The sequence below is a fragment of the Phoca vitulina genome, unplaced genomic scaffold (assembly GCF_004348235.1).
Source record: "Phoca vitulina isolate PV1807 unplaced genomic scaffold, GSC_HSeal_1.0 scaffold24, whole genome shotgun sequence".
In the NCBI taxonomy this organism is placed as follows: domain Eukaryota; kingdom Metazoa; phylum Chordata; class Mammalia; order Carnivora; family Phocidae; genus Phoca; species Phoca vitulina.
The window spans coordinates 16319985-16345485 of record NW_022589727.1 but is presented as its reverse complement, the minus strand read 5'-3'; the positions used below and the strand labels follow the sequence as shown (position 1 = coordinate 16345485).

At 36.4% G+C, this 25501-nt stretch overlaps 1 protein-coding gene across 2 annotated transcripts in view; it reads right to left on the bottom strand.

The window, feature by feature from the left end:
* Window positions 1-1536: 1536 nt before the first annotated feature.
* SS18 (SS18 subunit of BAF chromatin remodeling complex) overlaps window positions 1537-25501 on the bottom strand; it is a 90022-nt gene continuing 66057 nt past the window's right edge. For both annotated transcript variants that reach the window (XM_032421253.1, XM_032421254.1), the window contains one exon: window positions 1537-3321. In XM_032421253.1, coding sequence (XP_032277144.1) covers window positions 3295-3321 — 27 coding nt within the window. In that variant the 3' untranslated portion in view covers window positions 1537-3294. The remainder of the gene's footprint in view (window positions 3322-25501) is intronic.

Here is a 25501-nt window from a genome sequence, read left to right as displayed (position 1 = left end):
TGGTTAAGCGACTGCCTTTGGCTCAGGTCATGATCCTGGAGTCCCGGGATCGAGCCCCGCATTCTCCCTCTGATCCTTACCCCTCTCATGCTCTCTCTCTCTCTGTCTCATTCTCTCTCAAATAAATAAATAAAATCTTTAAAAAATAAATAAATAAATAAAAGAGTATAGTTGACTCTCTTGAACAACAAAAGAGTTAGGGGCACCAATTCCCTACCATAGTTGAAAATCCATGTATAACTTTTTACTCACCAAAAACTTAACTACTAATAGCCTACTACTGACCAGCAGCCTTACCAATAACATAAACAGTTAATTATATTTTGTATATGTATTATATACTTATTCTTACAATAAAGTAAGCTAGAGAAAAACTGTTAAGAAAATCATAAAGAAGAAAAAATAGACTTATAACACAGTACTGTGTTTATCGAAAAAATATCCACATGTAAGTGGACCTATGCAGTTCAAACCCATGTTGTTCAAGGGTCAACTATACTTATTCAGAGGTACTTAGCGAAATAATTCAAGGATACAGTGTTTGCTTCCATTTGTGGGTTGGTGTATAGACAACACAAGATGAGCCATGGCTTCCTAAGTGAACCAGTTACCTAAGTTAGGTTAATGGTCCATGGGGCTCATTATAACATCCTCTCTACTTTGGCATCTGTTTGAATATTCCACTAAAAAAATTAAAAACAAAACATGTGCCAAAAACAATGTGCCACCACAACTCTACAGAATAATGCTAATATATTCTTAAACAACTAAACTAGTACAGTTAAGTATTTTAAAATGTTGATCAATAACAACCAAGCTCTTTTTTTAGTAATGTTATGCTTCCAGAATTTTATAGGATGGCATGATATTTCTTCATTATAATACATTTTGATAAAATAATAACTTCAGTTCTGGGGAATATAGTCTATATGGGGAAGTCAAATTTGGTAGAAAGCTCCCAGTATAGTCAGTCTTCTTACTAGGTATCTAAGGAGTAAGGTAATTTTTGTCACCACCAATTAAAAACTTTTACGAAACAGGACTGTTATAAAACAATTAAACCTTGCAAATACACTAGTCTCTAGGAAGAAAGTCCTGGAGGAAATTCTGCTTATTAAAATTGCAATTTTAGTTTCCATTAAAAGGAGAATAAGACAACAGAAGATGGGTTGGCAAGACAAATTATTTCTTAATGTCAGTTGAGCTTATTTCAAATGAGATAACATATCTACACCAGGTTGGGTTCAGTACAATTTTGTCTCCTCAACTCATTTATCTAATTCAGTCATCTTGATTACAGCCTCATGGACTTCATTTTCAGAGAAAGAATTCTATAACAAACAGCCCACACAACATGCTGATTACTGAACAGTTAATTCTAATTAACTTGGGCATGGCAAGAGAATTTTGATAAAGTCCTAGAATACAAATATAGTCTGCTTATACCAGACTAACTTATATAAAAAACCCACAGCAAAGTCTCCAGACAAAACAAGAGAGTCAAAGAGATCTAATTTAAAGAAACAAATGAGAAAATTAAAATCACAAATAATTTATTCTTCCGTTAGAGTTGATACAGTTTTAAATAGCAACAAAGTACACAGTGGTGGAAAATTGGCACAGAACCTATAAGCATTTTCAATCACAATAAGGCTGTCCATGCTCTATCTGTTCAAACTTGATGTCCATTTTCTACTCACCAAGTTGAAAAAACTATTCGGACCTTAAAACACACACACTCTCTCTCTCATACACACATAGAAACACATTAAAATTCCTCCTTTTGATTACAGTATGATGAGAACAGTACATTTTGCTTATTCAAATTTATGGCACCCCTTCTGTTTTGTTTCCAGTTAGAAGTGGGAAAAACCAATTCAATTATAAAGAATACATCTTATTCCCTGGGCATAGGCAACTGTGATGAAAAGAGCAACTTACCTTTGGGCTAGATGTTTTCTGATTATGCTTAAATAATTGTGGTTATGAACTTGTCAATGCATGATTTCCTGCCCAATGCAATATCCCTGAATTTAGCTAAAATAATCAGGCACAGGACAGTCTCAAATATGATTAAATATGTCACGCTAATAAACAAAGTGATCTAGAATGCAACCTCTATGCTTTTAATACAGACCAGAATAAACCTCATCAATAAGCATTTTCCTAAACATCTCTCCGTGTTACATTAACCAACATAAAAAGGGAAAAACTTAAAAGCGTCCTTTTATAAATGGCATTATTTCCAGGGAAAAAAGTTGAAAAAAAGGCTTGTAAAGTCTCCCGAACTATTCTATTATATAAACCAATTGTCCTTCTAATGTTAAAAAATAAAATTACTGGATCAATGTTGACTCTTCTTTGATATCATTTAAAAAATGCTTTGATATTACTTACTGAGTCCCCTGATGACTCAAACAAAGTAAAATTAACACTTCCATTTTCAGTTATTGCTATTTTAGGAGAGAATTACCACTTCATTTACATGAAACTGCTACCAAGATTCTTCAGATCCCACATGAAGTAATTCTTACTGCCTCACATTTTAAAACTGTATTATAAATGATCTTTATAAAAAGGTTTTAATCCACAAAACTGGAAAGCTTTTAAAAAAATGTCTTTTTACTCAAAACTATCACAGTGCCCTTGATTATCTAACAGATAAAAGGGATCTGAATTTCCTCTAAAGAACATAATAGTGGACATATGGTGTGCTTTGTCTTCTCCCTCACCTTTATCTTTTATAGTATACCATTTTAAGACCAACACAATCAAGCATCCACCATGCTCCAATCCACATTAACAGAGGATTTCTGATTCTGTCCAATGCGTAGTGTACCGCCTTGCATATTCACCACATGAAATAAACATAATATACAAAATATTGCTGCTGTAAAAAGTGTACATTTCCCTCTTCCCCTTACAAAAGAATCTGTGGAAAAGTATTAAATTCCCTTAACCTTCATAAACATACAAAGCTGTTCACACCTTTCAGTCTGTAACAGTCCATTTGAAACACAGTTCCCAAACCATTGCAAATTGGTTATGTCATTGTATTTTCTGTCCAATGTTGCCATCTAGAGTAGAAATGTGAAATCAAGAGTATTTTTTTTAGCTACTAAAGCCTTACAACTAAGCCACAAAGGCTGCTTACTGAGGAAACAGCCACTTATCCACAAGGTTTTTCCAAAAACTAGATGGAATGGAAGGATCTCTTCACACAGAGGCGTCCACAGTGCTGAGGTGACAATATGGCTGCTAATAGATACTGGCTATTGGAATGTAAGTACTTTTTCACTGCTGGTAATTTCCATACTGTCCCTAAAAGATAAATTTAAAAATACAATTAGATAATGATTTCAGCATAGCTTGGCCATAATAGTTTGGCACAGAAAATCACAAATAAATCTTAACACTGTCATACTACAGAAGTGACTTCATTGACAACAAACAAAACTGTTATATATTTAGGTACATAGTATCTCTGTAATTGCTTCTGATATTACATTCAATTGCAAATGGATTTCAGAGTCTTTGAAACTAGAATAGTACCTGTCACATAGGAGGAATTTAAATGTTTGGTGAATTTTGTTGAACTGAACTGAGCAAGAATGAATGAGTTCTGGTTCTAAATCCTGCTGTGGTATGTACTGCGTATTAATTAAGTGCTAGTTTAACAACTTTGTGACTATTTAGCTTATTATAATTGCTATTATGAATTAACATCAATGGTATTTGGAATAAGTAGCAAGGATGGAAAGATGCCTGGGAGATAAAGAGAAAAGAACCTTCCATCCATACTAAAGAAGCTGGGCTTTTCCCTAAGGCCAACAAAGTGTCAGCAAAGGCATTCAGACAGGCAGCTGGTACATAAAATCAAGAGAAGTTTGTTTTGTTTTTATTGCTTTTAATAAGATAGACTTGAAGTCATGCAGGCTGACAGGACAGAAGAGACAAAGAGAATACAGATAAAAAGAGGTGATAAATGAAGCAGCAGAATTCTACAAGGGAGGTAAATAATGTCCAGTTTACAGCTGTTAGGGTTAGATTTTGGAGAAGAGAAGGAATATCTCTTCCTCTGAAAAAGAAAAAGAATGACAAAAGAAAAAAGAAACCTACTAGAAAATACATATTTTAACAAAAATTTCTTAAATGTGTTTAAAAGCCCAAAAAAGTATATCTGCAACCATTAGCAAATTCCAGAATTAAAATGTGTCCTAAAAGCACCTATTTTCCAAAAAGAGTACTCATAGGAAGCACATAATCAGCTAATTGTTTCCTTTGGCTAAATTTCCCCCTCCAAGTCACATTAATCATTTTATATCAAGAAAGTATTCTAGAATTGAACTACTTCTATACCTTAAGAAATAGCACCCTAAAACTTTACATTTCCATAGAAATAGATAAAGATATATTTGAAAATCTGTTGAACATCACTATATATCTAATGGAATAAAGCACTCTAAAGAGAATTAAGGCATTTTAAAAATATTAATGTACTCTCCATAGCTATATTCAACAAAATTTAAAGTCAGTGTTCATCTTGAAATATTTATGAGTAGAATATCATTAGAATTTGCTTTAAAATACTCTTAAAAGAAAAAAAGTAGCATGAGGGTATATAAAACAGCATTAGCAAAATGTTGATAATTGTGGAAGTTGGTTGACCGATATACGGGGATCCATGATACTCCTTTTTTTTGTATTTGTGTAAAGATTCCTACAATATAAAGTTTAAAATAAGAAATATAAGTCAATGCTTAGCATCAGGAACTTCTTATTCAATTGCTAAACTCAGTTTCAGTATTTAGGTAATCTAAGTCCCAACTCTACTGTTAACTTTCCATCTGAGTCTAAAAAAGCTCTTTGAGACTCATTTTTTTCACACTTAAAAGGTAGGACTGTAACATCTGCATCTCTAGATCTCAATTTTCTTTCCATTCATGGCTACATTAATTCCCACCTCATCTATTTGTTAGGACACTTAAATAAGAGAGGACATGAGGAAGGGCTTTTAAAAATTTTTAAATATTATAAATAAGTAAGCCTCAATGCTGGAGGGAAATGCTCCCCTAGTGAATGTGTATAATGAGATATTAATGATGAAAGTGACTTGCACATATTATGAATGATGTGAAAGCAGAAGAGAGGTTAAGAACTGCTGTGCTATATAAATATAAGCTATAATTTATCTACTATATTATGAATTACTTGAGGGTAGTGAGGGTAGGAACTAGGGCTTATCCATCCTGATGCCCCAAGTACTGAAGTGTGCCCAGCACTGACACATAAGACTTCTTCAATAACGTCTGCCAAATACTATATTCAAGAAATTATAAACATTTACTGAGCAAATATTATATGCTCATCACTATAATAAATTTGAAAAACAGGGAAGGTAAAACTTAGAAATAAAGTACAATTACAGAAGTTCTATAAGAGTTCAGAAATGAAAAGATTAACACAGCTAAAATAATTACAAGAATATTTCAGAGAATGTGGAAATCTTTTTTTTTTTTTTTTTTTTAAGATTTTATTTATTCATTTGACACAGAGAGAGAGACAGAGAGAGCACAAGCCGGGGGAGAGGCAGAGGCAGAGGGAGAAGCAGACTCCCCGCCGAGCAGGGAGCCCGATGCGGGGCCTGATCCCAGGACCCTGGGCTCATGACCTGAGCTGAAGGCAGACGCTTAACGACTGAGCCACCCAGGCGCCCCGAGAATGTGGAAATCTTAAGAAAATAGTAAAACTCTGAATAGCAGAGAAAAGAAAATGAGGCACTTCAAATAAAGGAAGAGCTAAAGGAAAGGTATGTTGGAAAAATAGGTTCACAACGCTTAGGGAAGTGGACAGTAAAAAGGAATATACAATAATGAGAAGCAGATGCTATTAATTGCTTGGTAACACAGAGCCTGAAGTAACAAAGAAGTCCGGCTAATATTAGTAATAGCAATCTCAATACATAGTGATATAGCGATCTCTATATCTCAATAACTAAGACCTTCCCATGTGTCAGACACTAATAAATGCTTTGTGTCCATCTACAACCTATATAGTAAATATTATCTCCATTTTACAGATGAAGTAATTGAGATGCTGAGAACTTAAAAAAGTTGACCCACACTTGATCACAGTGCTGGGACCAAATCAAATCACAAGCAAGCTCTAAAAAGTATACTGTATATCTGCTATGGGTTTGGGAGCCAGAAACCAACTTCCTTTTTTTTTTTTTTTTTTAAGATTTTATTTATTTATTTGACAGAGAGAGACACAGAGAGAGAGGGAACACAAGCAGGGGGAATGGGAGAGGGAGAAGCAGGCTTCCCGCGGAGCAGGGAGCCTGATGCGGGGCTCGACCCCAGGACCCTGGGATCATGACCTGAGCCGAAGGCAGATGCTTAACAACTGAGCCACCCAGGCGCCCCCAGAAACCAACTTCTAGCATTAACTCCACCACTTAACAGCTTCTTATCCTTGAGTAAGTTACCTATCCTCCCTTTCTCGATTTTCTCATCTAACAAGTGAGAGTAATTGTAATCTCCACCTCAAAAAGTTATTAGAGAAGAAAACCTGAAAATGCTCTATAAACCACTCAAGTACTCACTGATATTACTGGAAGCAGCTTGAGAAAGTGTGCTCTAGTCAGTCACTACAGGCTCTACTCACTCAGAATTTGCCACCCAGCTCCACCACTTCTTGGCTCTATCAAAGGGCAAATCATTCCAACTCTCTAAACCTCAGCTTCTCTATGTCTGCTGCTTCCTTTTTTTTTTTTTTTTTTAATTACAAAATTCCTCTGACTAGGGTGTAAAGAATGAATGAGAAAGGAAGCAAGAAGACAGCATGGAAGGATCCCGCCGTGATGAACCTAGGTGATGTTGATGGTCTCAACTAAGATAAAGCAGTGATTACAGAGAACTGGATGGATTTAAGAACATGTTAGGAAGGAGGGTTAACAAGATTCTGTCATGTATTAGATGGAGGGAGAAAGACTTAGATATCAAAAGCGGCACTTGGCATTCTAGCTTGATGATAGTACCTCTCTTCTTCGATAGAGAATACAGAAAGGAGGAGTAAGTTTGGGTAGAAAAATTGTGAATTTGTTTTGGTTATGCTGAATTGATGTACTTATGATACATCTAAGTGGAGATGTCCAGTAGGCATCCGATTTTGAGAAGCAAGAGTCAGACTACAGATAGAGATCTGGGAGTCAACAGTCTGGTAAATTGAAACCATGTGAGTAAATGAGATTGTCTAAGGAGAGTGTATTGAATGAAGAGTCGTCCCTAGGCTAGAAACCTGAGCAATACCAATCAGCTTTAAATTTCTTTCTTTTATTCATCTAATCATATAAAGTCTTAAAATTATTCTGTCACAATACTTTTTAGGGATTTCTTTCTGTATTCTTATGATCACCATTCAAATTTAGGAAGTAAAGACCTTATTTATTCATTTATTTGTACTTTATTTATCAATATTCACTGCTAACTGATATGTTCTACTAGGTGATGGAAACTCAACAGTGATAAAAAATAGACATGGTGATATCTTTAAAGGACTGACATTCTAGGGGAAGAGAGTATGACAATAAGTAATACATAATCTATTACATGGAGATACATGCTACACTGAAAAATTTAAGCATCTAACATAATTAATGAAACTTTCCCACTAAAATAAGGAACAAGGCAAGGATGTCCCCTCTCACCACCCCTTTACAACAACATTGTACTAGGATTCCTAGTTTATGCAATAAGAAAAAGAAATAAAGGTATGCAGATGACATAATCATCTAGGTAGAAAACCCCGAAGATTGAACAACAAAAAAAAATCTTCTGAAACTAATAAGCAAAGTTACAGGATACAAGGTTAACATACAAAAGTCAATCACTTACCTATATACCAGCAGTGAACAAGTGGAATTTTAAATTAAAAACAATACTATTTACATTAGCACAAAAATGAAAATTAGGTAAAAATCTAACAAAATATGTATAAAATGTACATGAGATAAACTAAAAAACTGATGAAAAAAATTTTAAAAAAAAACTAAATAAGTGGAGAAATGTTACATGTTCATGGACAGGAAAATCAATATTGTTAAAATGTCAGTCCTACCTTACGTGATCTAAAGATTCAACACAATCACAATCAAAATCCCAGCAAGTTATTTGTGGTTACTGACAAATTGATTTTAAAGTTTACAGAGAGAGGTAGAAGACCCAGAATAGCCACACAATATTGAAGAAGAACAAAGCCAGAGGACTGATAGTTCCGACTTCAAGATTTACTATAAAGCTACAGCAATCAAGACAGTGTGGTACTGGTGAAAGAACAGGAAAAATAGATCAATGGAACATTAAAGAGAGCCCAGAAATAAACCCACATAAATACAGTAAACTGATCTTTGACAAAGAAGCAAAGGTAATACAATGGAGCAAAGAATCTTTTCAACAAATGATGCTAGAACAACTGGACATCCACATGTAAAAAAAAACGAATCAAGACACAGATCCTAAACCCTTCACAAGAATTAACTCAAACTGGATCACTGACCTAAATGGAAAATACACAAGACTAAAACTCCTAGAAGATAACAAAGAAGAAAACCTAGGTGACTTTGAATTTGGTAATGACTTTCTAGATACAACACCAAAGGCATAATCCATGAAAGAAACAACTGATAAGATGGACGTCATTAAAAGTAAAATTTTTTACTCTGCAGAAGACAATGTCAAAGGAATGAGAAAACAAGCCATGAAGACAATACAATATTTGCAAAAGACACATGTGATAAGGACTGTTATCCAAAATATACAAAAAACTCTTAAAACTTAACAATAAGAAAACAAACAATCCAATTAAAAAATGGGCCAAGATCTGAACTGACATCTCACTAAAGATATAAAGATGGCAAATAAGTGTATGAAAAGATGTCCACATCATGTCATTAGGGAAATGCAAATTAAAACAATGAGATACCACTACACACCTATTAGAATCGCCAAGATCCTGAACACTAACACCACCAAATGCTGGCAAGGATGTCAAATGACAGATTCCTACTGAGAATGCAAAATGGTACAGCCACTATGGAAGACAGTTTGGCAGTTTCTCACAGAACTAAACAGACTCTTACCATATAATCCAGCAAGCGTGCTCCTTGGTTTTTATCCAAATGAGTTGAAAATTTATGCCCACACAAAAACCTGCACATGGAAGTTTATAGCAGTTTTATTCATAATTGCCAAAATTTGGAAGCAACTAAGATGTCTTCAATAAATGAATGGATAAACAAACTGCAGTACATCCAGACAACGGAATATTATTCAGCACTAAAAAGAAATACGCTATCAAGCCATGAGAAGGACTTAAACGCGTATTACTAAGTGAAATGCCAGTGAAATGAAAAGGCTACATACTATATGATTCCAAGTATATGACATTCTGGAAAAGGCAAAAATATGAAGACAGTAAAAAGGTCATTGGTTGCCAGGGGTCAGCAAGGAGAGAGAGATAAACGGGGAGCACGGAGGATTTTTAGGGCAATGAAACTATTCTGTATGATACTATAATGGTGGATACATGTCATTACAGATTTGTCAAAACCCACAGAATGTACAACACCAAGAGTGAACCCTAATGGACACTATGGACTTGGGGTGATAATGATCTCTCAATCTAAGTTCACGGATTATAACAAACGGACAACTCTGGGATGCTGATAGCAGGAGAGGCTATACATATGCAGGGGTAGGATTTATATGAAAACTCTCTGTACTTTGTACTCTATTTTGTTGTGAACCTAAAACTGCTCAAAACAATAAAGCCTATTTTAAAAAAATTAAAACGTGCTTCCAGTCAAGAAGGGTTTACCCCAAAACCACTCAGAACATATGTAATGATCACATTCAGGACACAAGGTAACAAAGAACAGCAACTTGAGAAACTGGAAACAAATGAGGTGAGCCCTCTGGTTACACACTTTACTGCATTGAGAGTCTCTACACTGCAGTGTGTGGAGTGGAACTAAGGCTGCATCTGAGTTAAAGACATAAAGCTTAGAGCCTGGAGAGAAAACAGGAGTTAGAGTTCATAGGATAGAGTACTAGAAAGGAGAGAAATGCACAGAAAGAACTGTGCAGATCTGCAGAGGAACTCTCTTGAGTATTCAGTATAGTACTGATATGCAAATGCATGCAAGGAAAATACCCGTCTAAGGAAAGAAACAACCAAAAGTATTAGAGGAAACAATACTTGGCACTCATAAAGAAACAGAAATAGTGCTTATTCCCACCAGCCAGAGTGAAAAACCTCACAATTCAAGGGCAGTGGGTTGAGGACTCAAAAAGTTACTTAGCAGAAATACTTAGCAGACAACTAAACACTGCTTTGGTCCTGCCTAAAAACCTTAAAAGCAATCCACATAAGATCAAGACGTGTCTACATTACTTAACTGCATCCCAAAACAAACCTCAAGAATATTTCTAAGAATATATATGCATCCACCACCCAACAAAGTAAAAGTGATATTCATCATTTCTGGCATACAATCAAACATTATCATGCATAAAAAGATGAGAAAAATGACCCATAATGAAAAGGAAAAAAAAAAAATCGATCAAAACTGATCCAGATGTTAAGAATTATCAGAAAAGAATATTAAAACAATTATCATACCTGTATTCCAGATGCTCAAAAATTTAGGCAGAGACAAGGAAGACATAAAAATGACCCAAATTGAAATTCTAGGAAAAAAAACCCCAAACTGAAATTCTAGAAGTGAAAAATACCTGGGAATGGATTAGAAGCAGATAAAACAATGAACAAGAAAACATTAGTGAACTTTAAGACACAGCAAAAGAAACTACTCAAAATAAAACAAAAAAAAAAGAAAACAAAAAACTGGTACAAGTTTAAGCAGCCAAATATACATGTAACTGGAGTCAACTAATCATGTAATTGGAGAGGACAGAAAAGGATATAGGGCTAAGAGAAGGAAAAATACTTGGTCAGAATTTTTCCAAATTTTAGATGAAAACCATAAAGCTACAAATCCAAGAAGATATATGAACCTAAGCATAAAAAACGCTAAATAATTTCATAAAGGTAAAAATCTTTAAAACCAGCCAAAAAAAGAAATACCAACTACCAGAAAAGAAAGAGAAGAGTAACAGCAGATGCCTCCTTGGAAATAATATAACCAAGAAGACAGTGGAGCCAAATTTTTAAAGTGCTGAAAGTAAAAAAACAAAACAAGCACGGGAGCGCACCGCAGGGATCTGCTGGGTTTGGAGACTCCACACCGAGTCGGGTGCCAGAGATAGAAACGCTCGGTCAGAGGCCGAGTGAGCACAGAGTGCAGCCAGAGACTGGGGAGATGGGAATGACTGACTGCTTTTCTCTGGGGGCTCACTGAGGAGTGGGGCCCCGAGGTCTCAACTCCTCTGGGGCGGAGATTGGGAGGCCGCCATTTTCACTCTTGGCCTCCAAAGCTGTACGGAAAGCTTGCAGGAACAAAAGCTCCTGAGGGCAAACCCGAGCAGATTACTTAGCCCGGACCGGCAAGGGTGGAGCAATTCTGCCTCCGGCAAAGACATTTGGGAACCACGGCAACAGGCCCCTCCCCTAGAAGATCAGCGAGAACAGCCAGCCAAGACCAAGTTTACCAATCAATGAGAACGGCAGAACTCCAGCGCTAGGGGAATACCGCACATAGAATCCATGGCTTTTTTACCATGATTCTTTAGTCTTTCAAAGTTAATTTTTTTTTTAACTTTTTTTTTTTTAGATTTTTCTTTTTCCCTTTTTCACCCAACATCTTATCAATCCCTTTTTTAAAAAAGATTTTTATTTTTCATTTCTAGAATCATATTCTATCCCTTCATAGTAGTTACCTTCATTTTTGGCATATATATATAAATTGTTCTCTCTTTAAAATTTTGAGATAGTTTCTTCTAACAGATCAAACAATACCCTAAATCTCTAGTGTATGCTTTTGTTCTACTCTCCTGTCTAATTACATTCTCTCCCTTTTTTCTTTTTTTTTTAAATCCTCTTCTTTTTTCAAACAACTCCTTATCAATTCCTTTTATAAAATTTTTTGTAATTTTCATCTTTACAGTCATATTCCATCCCTTCATCATATCAACCCTTATTTTTGTACATATATAAGTTTTTCTTTCTTTAAAATTTTGGGAGGCACTTTCTCTTCTAACAGACCAAATACACCGAAAATCTAGTGTGTGGCACTGATCTATGCACCAGCCTGATCATATTTGATCATATTCTGGGTTTTTTTGTTTTGTTCTGTTTTTGTTTGTTTTTATCTTTTTCTTTTTTCTTTTTTTCCCTTTCTTTTCCCCCAGCCCCAGGTCTTTTCTGATTTGTTTAAGGTATATTTTCTGGGGACATTGTTACCCTGTTAGCATTTTGTTCTCTCATTAATCTATTCTCCTCTGCACAAAATGACAAGACAGAAAAAATCACCTCAACAAAAAGACCAAGAGGTAGTACCGACTGCCAGGGACCTACTCAATATGGACATTAGTACGATGTCGGATCTAGAGTTCAGAATCATCACTTTAAAGATACTAGCTGGGCTTGAAAAAAGCATGGAAGTTATTAGAGAAACCCTTCCTGGAGAAATAAAAGAACTAAAATCTAACCAAGTCGAAATCAAAAAGGCTATTAATGAGGTGCAATCAAACATGGGGGCGCTAACTGCTAGGATAAATGAGGCAGAAGAGGGAATCAGTGATATAAAAGACCAAATGATGGAAAATAAAGAAGCTGAGAAAAAGAGAGATAAACAACTACTGGATCACGAGGGCAGAATTCGAGAGATAAGCGATACCATAAGATGAAACAACATTAGAATAATTGGGATCCCAGAAGAAGAAGAGAGAGAGGGGCAGAAGGTATATTGGAGCAAATTATAGCAAAGAATTTCCCTAATTTGGGGAAGGAAACAGGCATCAAAATCCAGGAAGCACAGAGAACCACTCTCAAAATCAATAAAAATAGGTCAACACCCCGACATCTAATAGTAAAACTTACGAGTCTCAGAGACAAAGAGAAAATCCTGAAAGCAGCTCGGGAGAAGAGATATGTAACCTACAATGGTAGAAACATTAGATTGGCAACAGACCTATCCACAGAGACCTGGCGGCCAGAAAGGACTGCCATGATATATTCAGAGCACTAAATGAGAAAAATATACAGCCAAGAATACTATATCCAGCTAGGCTGTCATTGAAAATAGAAGGAGAGATAAAAAGCTTCCAGGACAAACAAAAACTAAAGGAACTTACAAACACGAAACCAGCCCTACAAGAAATCTTGAAAGGGGTCCTCTAAGCAAAGAGAGAGCCTAAAGGCAACATAGACCAGAAAGGAACACAGACAATATACAGTAACAGTCACCTTACAGGCAATACAATGGCACTAAATTCATATCTTTCAATAGTTACCCTGAATGTAAATGGGCTAAATGCCCCAATCAAAAGACACAGGTTATCAGATTGGATTAAAAAACAAGATCCATCGGGGGCGCCTCGGTGGCTCAGTCGTTAAGCGTCTGCCTTCAGCTCAGGTCATGATCCCAGGATCCTGGGATCGAGCCCCGCATCGGGCTCCCTGCTCAGCGGGAAGCCTGCTTCTCCCTCTCCCACTCCCCCTGCTTGTGTTCCCTCTCTCACTGTCTCTCTCTCTCTGTTGAAAAATAAATAAAATCTTTAAAAAATAAATAAATAAATAAATAAAATAAAAAACAAGATCCATCGATATGCTGTCTGCAAGAGACTCATTTTAGACCTGAAGACACCCCCAGATTGAAAGTGAGGGGGTGGAAAACCATTACCATGCTAATGGACACCAAAAGAAAGCTGGGGTGGTAATCCTTATATCAGACAAATTAGATTTTAAACCAAAGACTGTAATAAGAGATGAAGAAGGACACTATATCCTACTTAAAGGGTCTATCCAACAAGAAGATCTAACAATTGTAAATATCTATGCCCCTAACATGGGAGCAGCCAATTATATAAGCCAATTAATAACAAAAGCAAAGAAACACATTGACATCAATACAATAATAGTGGGGGACTTTAACACCCCCCTCACTGAAATGGACAGATCATCTAAGCAAAAGATCAACAAGGAAATAAAGACTTTAAATGACACACTGGACCACATGGACTTCACAGACATATTCAGAACATTCCATCCCAAAGCAACAGAATACACATTCTTCTCTAGTGCCCATGGAACATTCTCCAGAATCCATCACATCCTAGGTCATAAATCAGGTCTCAACCGGTACCAAAAGACTGGGATCATTCCCTGCCTATTTTCAGACCACAATGCTTTGAAACTAGAACTCAATCACAAGAGGAAAGTCGGAAAGAACTCAAATACATGGAGGCTAAAGAGCATCCTACTGAAGAATGAATGGGTCAACCAGGAAATTAAAGAAGAATTAAAAAAATTCATGGAAACCAATGAAAATGAAAACGCAACTGCTCAAAATCTTTGGGATGCAGCAAAGGCAGTCCTAAGAGGAAAGTATATAGCAATACAAGCCTTTCTCAAGAAACAAGAAAGGTCTCAAGTACACAACCTAACCCTCCACCTAAAGGAGGTGGAGAAAGAACAGCAAATAAAGCCTAAACCCAGCAGGAGAAGAGAAATAATAAAGATCAGAGCAGAAATCAATGAAATAGAAACCAAAAGAATAGTAGAACAGATCAACAAAACTAGGAGCTGGTTCTTTGAAAGAATTAACAAGATTGATAAACCCCTGGCCAGACTTATCAAAAAGAAAAGAGAAATGACCCAAATCAACAAAATCATGAATGAAAGAGGAGAGCTCACAACCAACACCAAAGAAATACAAACAATTATAAGGAACATATTATGAGCAACTCTATGCCAGCAAATTAGATAACCTGGAAGAAATGGATGCATTCCTAGAGATGTATCAACTACCAAAACTGAACCAGGAAGAAATAGAAAACCTGAACAGACGTATAACCACTAAGGAAATTGAAGCAGTCATCAAAAATCTCCCAACAAACAAAAGCCCAGGGCCAGATGGCTTCCCAGGGGAATTCTACCAAACATTTCAAGAAGAATTAGTACCTATTCTTCTGAAACTGTTCCAAAAAATAAAAATGGAAGGAAAAATTCCAAACTCGTTTTATGAGGCCACCATTACCTTGATCCCAAAACCAGACAAAGACCCCATCAAAAAGGAGAACTACAGACCAATATCCTTGATGAACATGGATGCAAAAATTCTCACCAAAATACTAGCCAATAGGATCCAACAGTACATTAAAAGGATTATTCACCACGACCAAGTGGGATTTATCCCTGGGCTGCAAGGTTGGTTCAACATCTGCAAATCAATCAACGTGATACAATACATTAACAAAAGAAAGAACAAGAATCATATGATCCTCTCAACAGATGCAAAAAAAGCATTTGACAAAGCACAGCATCCTTTCTTGATCAAAACTCTTCAGAGTATAGGCATAGAGGATACATACCTCAAGATCATAAAAGCCATCTATGAAAAACCTACAGCGAATATCATTCTCAATGGGGAAAAACTGAGAGCTTTCCCCCTAAGGTCAGGAACACGGCAGGGATGTCCACTATCACCACTGCTATTCAACATAGTATTGGAAGTCCTAGGCACAGAAATCAGACAACAAAGAGAAATCAAAGGCATCCAAATCAGCAAAGAAGAAGTCAAACTCTCACTCTTTGCAGATGATATGATACTTCATGTGGAAAACCCAAAAGACTCCACCCCAGAACTGCGAGAACTCATACAGGAATTCAGTAAAGTGGCAGGATATAAAATCAATGCACAGAAATCAGTGGCATTCCTATACACCAACAACAAGACAGAAGAAAGAGAAATGAAGGAGTCGATCCCATTTACAATTGCACCCAAAACCTTAAGATACCTGGGAATAAATCTAACCAAAGAGGCAAAGGATCTGTACTCAGAAAACTATAAAATACTCATGAAAGAAATTGAGGAAGACACAAAGAAATTGAAAAACATTCCATGCTCATGGATTAGAAGAACAAATATTGTGAAGATGTCAATCCTACCTAGAGCAATCTACACATTCAATGCAATTCCCATCAAAATACCATCCACTTTTTTCAAAGAAAGGGAACAAATAATCCTAAAATTTGTATGGAACCAGAAAAGACCCTGAATAGCCAGAGGAATGTTGAAAAAGAAAAGCAAAGCTGGGGCATCACAATTCCAGACTTCAAGCTCTATTACAAAGCTGTCATCATCAAGACAGTATGGTACTGGCACAAAAACAGACACATAGATCAATGGAACAGAATAGAGAGCCCAGACATGGACCCTCAACTATATGGTCAACTAATCTTCAACAAAGCAGGAAAGAATGTCCCTTGGAAAAAAGACAGTCTCTTCAACAAATGGAAAAAAGACAGTCTCTCCCAACAAATTGGGAAAATTGGACAGCCACATGCAGAAGAATGAAACTGGACCATTTCCTTACACCGCACACAAAAATAGACTCAAAATGGTTGAAAGACCTAAATGTGAGACAGAAGTCCATCAAAATCCTAAAGGAGAACACAGGCAGCAACCTCTTCGACCTCAGCCGCAACAACTTCTTCCTAGAAACATCGCCAAAGGCAAGGGAAGCAAGGGCAAAAATGAACTATTGGGACTTCATCAAAATAAAAAGCTTCTGCACAGCAAAAGAAACAGTCAAGAAAACCAAAAGACAACCAACAGAATGGGAGAAGATATTTGCAAATGACATATCAGATAAAGGGCTAGTATCCAAAATCTATAAAGAACTTATCAAACTCAACACCCAAAGAACAAAGAATCCGATCAAGAAATGGACAGAAGACATGAACAGACATTTTGCCAAAGAAGACATCCAAATGGCCAACAGACACATGAAAAAGTGCTCAACATCACTCGACATCAGGGAAATCCAAATCAAAACTTCAATGAGATACCACCTCACACCCGTCAGAATGGCTAAAATTAACAAGTCAGGAAACGACAGATGTTGGCGGAGATGTGGAGAAAGGGGAACCCTCCTACACTGTTGGTGGGAATGCAAGCTGGTGCAGCCACTCTGGAAAACAGTATGGAGGGTCCTCAAAAAGTTGAAAATAGAGCTACCATATGATCTAGCAATTGCACTACTGGGTATTTACCCCAAAGATACAAATGGAGGGATCCAAAGGGGTATGTGCACCCCAATGTTTATAGCAGCAATGTCCACAATAGCCAAAATGTGGAAAGAGCCAAGATGTCCATCGACAGATGAATGGATAAAGAAGATGTGGTATATATATATACAATGGAATATTATGCAGCCATCAAAAGGAATGAGATCTTGCCATTTGCAACAACGTGGATAGAACTGGAGGGTGTTATGCTGAGCGAAATAAGTCAATCACAGAAAGACATGTGTCATACGACCTCACTGATATGAGGAATTCTTAATCTCAGGAAACAAACTGAGGGTTGCTGGAGTGGGGGCTGGGGTGGGAGGGATGGGGTGGCTGGGTGATAAACACTGGAGAGGGTATGTGCTATGGTGAGCGCTGTGAATTGTGCAAGACTGTTGAATCACAGATCTGTACCTCTGAAACAAATAATGCAATATATGTTAAGAAAAAAAAAAAGAAGATAGCAGGAGGGGAAGAATGAAGGGGGGGAATCGGAGGGGAAGACGTGAACCATGAGATATGATGGACTCTGAAAAACAAACTGAGGATTCTAGAGGGGAGAGGGGAGGGGGGAGAGAGGATGGGTTAGCCTGGTGATGGGTATTAAAGAGGGCACGTTCTGCATGGAGCACTGGGTGTTATGCACAAAGAATGAATCATGGAACACTACATCAAAAACTAATGATGTAATGTATGGTGATTAACATAACAATAAAAAATTTAAAAAAATAAAATGTATAGATTTAAAAAACAAAACAAAACAAAAAAACAACCTGTCAAACTAGAATTCTATACCCAGAATAAATATTTTTTAATAATGGAAGAGAAATAAACACTTTCTCAAACATACATAAACTAAAGACCTACATTACAATAAATGTTAAAAACAATTTCCTTTCCTTCACGCAAAGGAAAATGATACCAGATGGAACTATGAATCTACCATAGGAATCAAGAGGACCAGAAATAGTAAATATATAAGATTTTTTACTATTTAAATATCTTTAAAGGATAATTGCTTTTTTAAGAAAAATAAATTCCACGTACTACAGAGTTTTTAACACATGTACAAATAAAATTTATAACAATAACACAAAGGTTGAGAAGAAAGAAATGAAAGTAAACTATTGAAAGGCTTTATACTATACATAAGGTGGCATAATATCACCTAAAATAAGCTACAAGATGGGTGAACTTTGAAAACATTACACTAAGTGAAAGAAGGCAATCACAAAACACCACATATTGCATGACTCCATTTATCTCAAATATCCAGAATAAGAAAATCTATACAGACTGAAAGTAAACTACCTGTTTCCTAGGGCTGAATGTTTAGAGAAAAATGAACAAACTAAAAAAAAAAAAAAAAAATCCCATTGAATGGTACACTCTAAAATGGTGAGTTAATTAATGGTATGTGAATTATATCAATATAGTTTTTTTTAAAGCAGGAAAAAGGTTCAAAATAAGACAGAAAAAAAAAAGAGAATAAAGAACAAAATAAGAAAAGAAATCAAGATGATGGATTTAACCAAATCCATAATCTATGTACATAAAACATAATGTTCAAAGCCCCTCCACTAAAAGGCAGAGATTGTCAGATTGGATAAAAAAGCAAGACTTGACAAATGCTGCCTTCATGAAATACAATTTAAACATAAAAACACAAATATGTTAAAGATAAAAGGATAAGGGGTGTCTGGCTGGCTCAGTCGGTAGAGCATGCAACTCTTGATTTTGGGGTTGTAAATTCGAGCCCCACATTAGATGCAGAGATCACTTAAAAATAAAATCTTTAAAAAATAATAAAAGGATAAAAAAAGATATGTAATTCTATCAATAATCCAAAGAAAGTTGGTGTGGCTATATTAAAATCAAAAAGATCTCAGAGCAAAGAATATTATCACAGATAAAGTTATTTCATAATAGTAAAGGAATAAATTTTTTTAAAAATTGTATTTATTTATTTGACAGAGAGAGAGAGAGAGCACAACCAGGGGGTGCAGGAGGCAGAGGGAGAAGCAGGCTCCCTACTGAGCAAGGACCCCGACGCAGGAATCGATCCCAGAACCCTGGGATCATGACCCAAACCAAAGGCAGACGCTCAACCTACTGAGCCACGCAGGCATCCCGTAAAGGAATAAATTAATCAAGACATAAAATTCCTAAAAATGTATAAAACTTAAAAAGGTAGCATTATGATACATGAAGCAAAAATGGATAGAACTGCAAGGAAAAAGAGACAAACACACAATTATAGCCAAAGATTTAATATGTTTTTCTCAATAGAAAATCAGCTAAGATATAGGTGACTTGAACACTATCAACCAACCTGATCTAACATTTATAGAACATCCTCACAGACTATATTGTGGGCCAAAAAGTATGTCTCAATAAATGTATAACAATTCAAGTTAATTAATGTTGATGGAATTATGATGATGGAATTAAATGAGAAATCAGTGACAGAAAAATATCTGGAAAATCTCCAAATATTTGAAAACTAGATTATACACTCCTAAATAACAGTTGGATCAAAGAAGAAATCAAAAGCAAATCAGAAAATATTTTCAACTGAAAATAAAAACACAACATATAAAAATTTGTGGGCTGTAGTTTAAGTAGTACTTAGAGGGGAATTTACAGCAATGAACACCTAAATTAGGAAGGAGGGCAGTTCTTAAATCAATGGGAATTCAGCTCTTACCTTAGGAAATAGGAAAAGAAAAGCAAATGAAACCCAAAACAAGCAGGAGAAAAAAAATAATAAAGAAGAAGGCAGAAATCAAGGATAAAAAAAACAAATTGGGCTGGTGGGGTGCGGCGGGGGGAAATCTGTAAAACAAAAAGCTGGCTCTCTGAGAAGATCAATGAAGTATATAAAAACCGGTAGCCAGATTACTTTGGGGAAAAAAAAAAAAAGAGAAGATACATATTACCAATATCAGAAATGAAAGAGAGAATATCACTGCTGATACTAGAGATACTAAAAGGATAAAAAAGAAATCATTCGACAAAACAAATGAAATGGACAAAGCCCTTAACAAATACAAGTATCTCCTCAAGAAGAAATACATAACCTGAATACGCCTATGTTTAATAAAGAAAATAAATTTGTAATTAAAAACCTTCCTGCAAAGAATATCCAAGCCCAAACAGCTTCACTGGTGAATTGTACCAAACATTTTAGAAGGAATAATATCAATATTACACAAATCCTTCAAGAAAACTGAAGAAGGAGGGCGCCTGGGTGGTTCAGTTGGTTAAGAGTCTGCCTTCGGCTCAGGTCATGATCCCAGGGTCCTGGGATCAAGGCCCACATCAGGATCCCTGCTCCTCGGGAAGTCTGCCTCTGCCTCCCTCTCTGTCTCTCATGAATAAATAAATAAAATCTTTAAAAAAAAAAAAAAAGGAAAAGAAAACTGAAGAGGGGTGATTTCCTTCTAACTCACTTTATGAAGCCCGTGCTATTTTGATAACAAGACTGGATAAAGACATTAAAAGAAAACTAGAGTCCAATATCCCTCATAAGTATAGATGCAAAAATTCTTTTTTTTTTTTTTTTAAAGATTTTATTTATTTATTTGACAGAGAGAGACACAGCAAGAGAGGGAACATAAGCAGGGGAAGTGGGAGAGGGAGAAGCAGGCTTCCCGCAGAGCAGGGAGCCCAACATGGGGCTCGATCTCAGGACCCTGAGATCATGACCTGAGCCAAAGGCAGACGCCCAACGACTGAGCCACCCAGGTGCCCCAAAGATGCAAAAATTCTTAACAAAATTTTAGCTGATCAACTCCAACAACATATAAAAAGGATAATAACACATCATGACCAAGTGAAGTTTATCCTAGCTATGCAAGATTGATTTAAAACTTGAATATCAAAAAAATTCTTGAATATCAAAGAATATTATTTAACATACTAAATTAAAAAAGGAAAGCTATAATTCCTTCAAAATATAAGGAAAAATCATTTGACAAATTTCAACATTCATTCCTAATAAAAATTTTCAGCAAACTAGGAATACAGGCAACAACCTCTACTTGATAAAGGACACCTACACAAACCCCACACATCTTACGTAAGGCTGAAAGGCTGATTGTTATCCACCTAAGATTAGGAATAAGACAAAAGATGTCCAACTATTTCTATTTGACATCGTATTAGAGGTTTTAAGGCAGGGACAGATTAAGGGGGAGGGAGGCGGAGCATTCAGATTATAAAGGAAAAAAATAGTCTTTATTCACGGGCAACATGATTTCTATGTGGAAAATCTTAAAGGAATTTTTTTTTCAAGATTTTATTTATTTGTCAGAGAGAGAGAGAGCACAAGCAGGGGGAGTGGCAGGCAGAGGGAGAAGCAGGGCCTCCACTGAGCAGGGAGCCCTATGCGGGACCCGATCCCAGGACCCCGGGATCATGACCTGAGCCGAAGGCAGACACTTAACCGACTGAGCCACCCAGGTGTCCCTATGTGGAAATTTTAAAGGAATCTACAAACAAATAATGAGTTAATGTTAAAGTTTTGGTAAAATATCAATAAAAATAAACTATACTTTTATATAACCAGCAATTAACAACTATAAATTGAAATTTTAAAAAATTTACATTATCAAAAATATAAAATACCTAGAGATAAATCTGACAAAAATCTATGTAAGACCTGTATGCTGAAAACTACATTAACACTGCTGAAAAAAATTTTAAAGCGACATAGCCATGCTTATAGGATGGAATACTCACTGACATCATATTAAGATATAGTTGTCTCCAAATCTATACATTTAAGGCAATCCCCATCAAAGTATCAGTAGGCTTTTTGTAGAAACTGGCAAGCTGATTTTAAAATTCATATGGAAATGCAAAAAACTTAAAATGCCTAAACAACTCTGAAAAAGAACATAGTTGGAAAACTCACAACATCTAATTTCAAAACTTACTATAAAACTATAGTAAAATGACAGCATGGTATCGACACAAAGACTGATAAATAGATCAGTCCAGAAATAAGCATAGTTAGGATTTTCAGCAAAGGTTCAAAGATAATTCAGTAGAGAAAGGACAGTCTATGCAACAAATGCTGCTCAGAAAATTAGCTATCCATTTGAAAACAAAAATACAAACTTTAATTTGTGCTTCCTACAAAAATTAACTCAAAATGGATTACAGACTTAAATGTATAAGTCTAAAAATATAAGGCTTCTAGAAGAAAGAATTAAGAGAAAATCTTTGTGACTCTAGATTAGGTAAAGATTTCCTACATATAATATCAAAAGCATGATCTATAAAAGAAAAAGTTGATAAATGGGACTTCATAAAAATTTTAAAGTTCCTCTCTTCAAAGGACAATGCTGAAAGAATGAAGGGAGAAGCCACAGACTGGAGAAAAACATTGTATATACAGGGTTCAGTACTATCTGTGGTTTTAGGCTTCTATTGAGGGTATCGGAACATATCCTTTGCGGGTAAGGGGTGGAGCTACTATAAAGCAAGGCAATGGAGGATGTTACTATTTTTAAAGATTTATTTATTTATTTTAGAGAGAGGGCACAAGCCGGGGGAGGGGCAGAGAGCGGGGTGGGGAGTAGAGAGGGGAAGAAGACTCCCTGCTGAGCCCAACACGGGGCTTCAACTCACAACCCTGAGATCATGACCTGAGCTGAAATCAAGAATCAGATGCTCAACCGACTGAGCCACCCAGGTGCCCCAAGGATGTTACTATTTCAGATAGGTAGACCAGGAAGGACTCCTTGATATGACATGGTGACAGATCAGAGCAGAGATTGGAAGAAAGTGACGAAGCCACACACTGGATCTGAGGGAGAAATATGCCTGATGTGTATGAGAACAGCAAGCAAGCCAAGGTGACTGAAGCAAACTGAATGAGGGCAGCTATAAATACAGAGATGAGGTGGTGAGACAGGTGGGGGGGGCACAAGTCATATAGGGCTTTGTAGGTCATAATAAGATCTGGCCTTCACTATAAGACTGAAGTCACCACAGGGCTTTAAGCAGTGGCTTTAAAAGCATCTAATGTTTTTAAAAGATCATTCTGGGTCCTATGTGGGGCATATCCTATAGCGGAGCTAGGATAATAGCAGGAAGACAAGGAAGATATTGCAATAGTCCAAGTGACTGACAGTTGGAACTCTGACTTGGGTAAGTGCAGGAGGCTGTAAAAAACAGCTAGATACTGGACAGATTTTGAAGGAAGAGGTGATGAGATTTGCTGGTTGACAAGATGTGGATTTGCAAAAATGAGGGGAGCCAAGATGACTCCAGAACTGAGGAACTGAAAGAATCAAGCTGCTGTTACTGAGATAGGAAAAAATGATGGAGAAGCAACAGCCTCTAGCAATGATTTCTCTCTCAGTTCTCCCCCTCTTTTAGTTCATCCTGCACATTGCTATAAGAGTCATCTGCCTAAACCACCACTATAATTATATTACTGTTGGATTTAAGAATCTATATTAGTTTTCTATTCCCTTCACTATCTTGAAGAGGTGAACTACTTTCCCTAAAATGAAAAGACCAACAAGCGTTTGGGTTGGGGGGATACAGATAAGGTGAAACCCATGATAACTGTGGAAAGACTATTAACACTAGAGTAGCTAAGATGGTCCCCTCCTCATAGCCTTTTCTAGTGGGGAAGGAGATGTGGCTAGCATCTATCCAAACGTCTTTATCTATAGTACCATCCCAAATTCCTAAGTGGTTCAGGGGGTGGAATAACTATAATAAAAGAGGCAGTATATCATATGTCTATCATATATACAATACCACACATAGTATCACATACGTTTACCAAGTGCCAGGCACAGCTAATATTTTATATGCATCATTTAAAACCCTTTATAGGCTCCAAATGATGTCAGGATAAAGTCCAAGTCCCCTAACATGGCTTATAAGAGTCTTTCTAATCTAAACTTTAACTTCTCTCTCCAATCTTGCCTCTCCCTCCCCATGCTTCTGCTTTACTCAACCACACACCTCAATGCTAGTCCTTTGTGAATACACTTCTTTCTGACTAGAATACTCCTCCCTCCTCTATGTCTACTTGTCTAATACCTACTCATCCTTGGGCCCTCACACTAATACAATGCTTCCCAAAGAACATTTTTTCTATTATCTACATTAGGAGCCCACTTCCACAAAAATCTTGCCTTTCTTCACCCAGGTATTTCTCACACTATATTATATCATCTGTTTGTCTGGATCCTGTCTAGATTTAAGTTCACAAAGGCAGAATTTATGTTTATCTTATTTCCCAATGTACCCCGATTTTAGGTATTTGGCATATAAATATTGCTCAAGAAACATTTACTTAATGACTGACGTTAAGCTTAGGGGACTTAGAAATACATCATGTAGGGAGAATATGGTTAGTTCAGTCCATGACATGATAAAGTTGATGGAAATAGCAAGACATCCAAAGAGAGATGTTCCATACACAGCTGAAAAAAATGGAGCTGAAGTTGGGTTGCAAAGGGTGGGCTGAGGGTACTGAAAATAAAAAACTGGGTGAATAGAGAGTCCAAGAAAAACACTGAGCCAAGGATTGATATTTGGATAAAAGAAAGATGAGAAGCAAGTGAAAAAATAAAGAAGGAATTACTGGAAGTATAAGAGAAATTTAAAAAGCACAGTAATCAGAAGCTAAACAAAACCATTCAAGAATGAAAATAGGAATATGTGTCAAATATGTCAAAAGTAAAGTCAAGAAAGACCAAGATATTTAACTGCTCCACCAGGGCGCCTGGGTGGCTCAGTCGGTTAAGCATCTGACACTTGACTTCAGCTCAGGTCATGACATCAGAGTTGTGGGATGGAGCCCCGGGTCAGGCTCCGCGCTCAGCATAGAGTCTGCCGGAGATTCTCTCTCTCTCTCTTTCCCTCTCCCTCTGCCCCTCCCCTCACTCTAAATAAATAAATAAATAATAAATAAATAAATAAATAAATAAATAAATAAATAAATAAAATCTTTTAAAAAAAAGATTGCTCCACCAGCCATAGGGACCATTCTGTTTTACTCCTTTAGGACCTAATATAGTGTCCAGCACATACAGAAAATTAATAAATATTTGCTGACTGAGGGGATAAATGATCAGAAGCTCAGTTAACTTGTAAATTAGAATGAGCCTAAACCTTGCCGTCAGGAATCTTGCCCTGAGTCATTAGCCAAGACTTTTTCACTTTTAAAACTTAAATAAAATTCCTATCTCATCCTTTGATTTAGTATTAATGGATT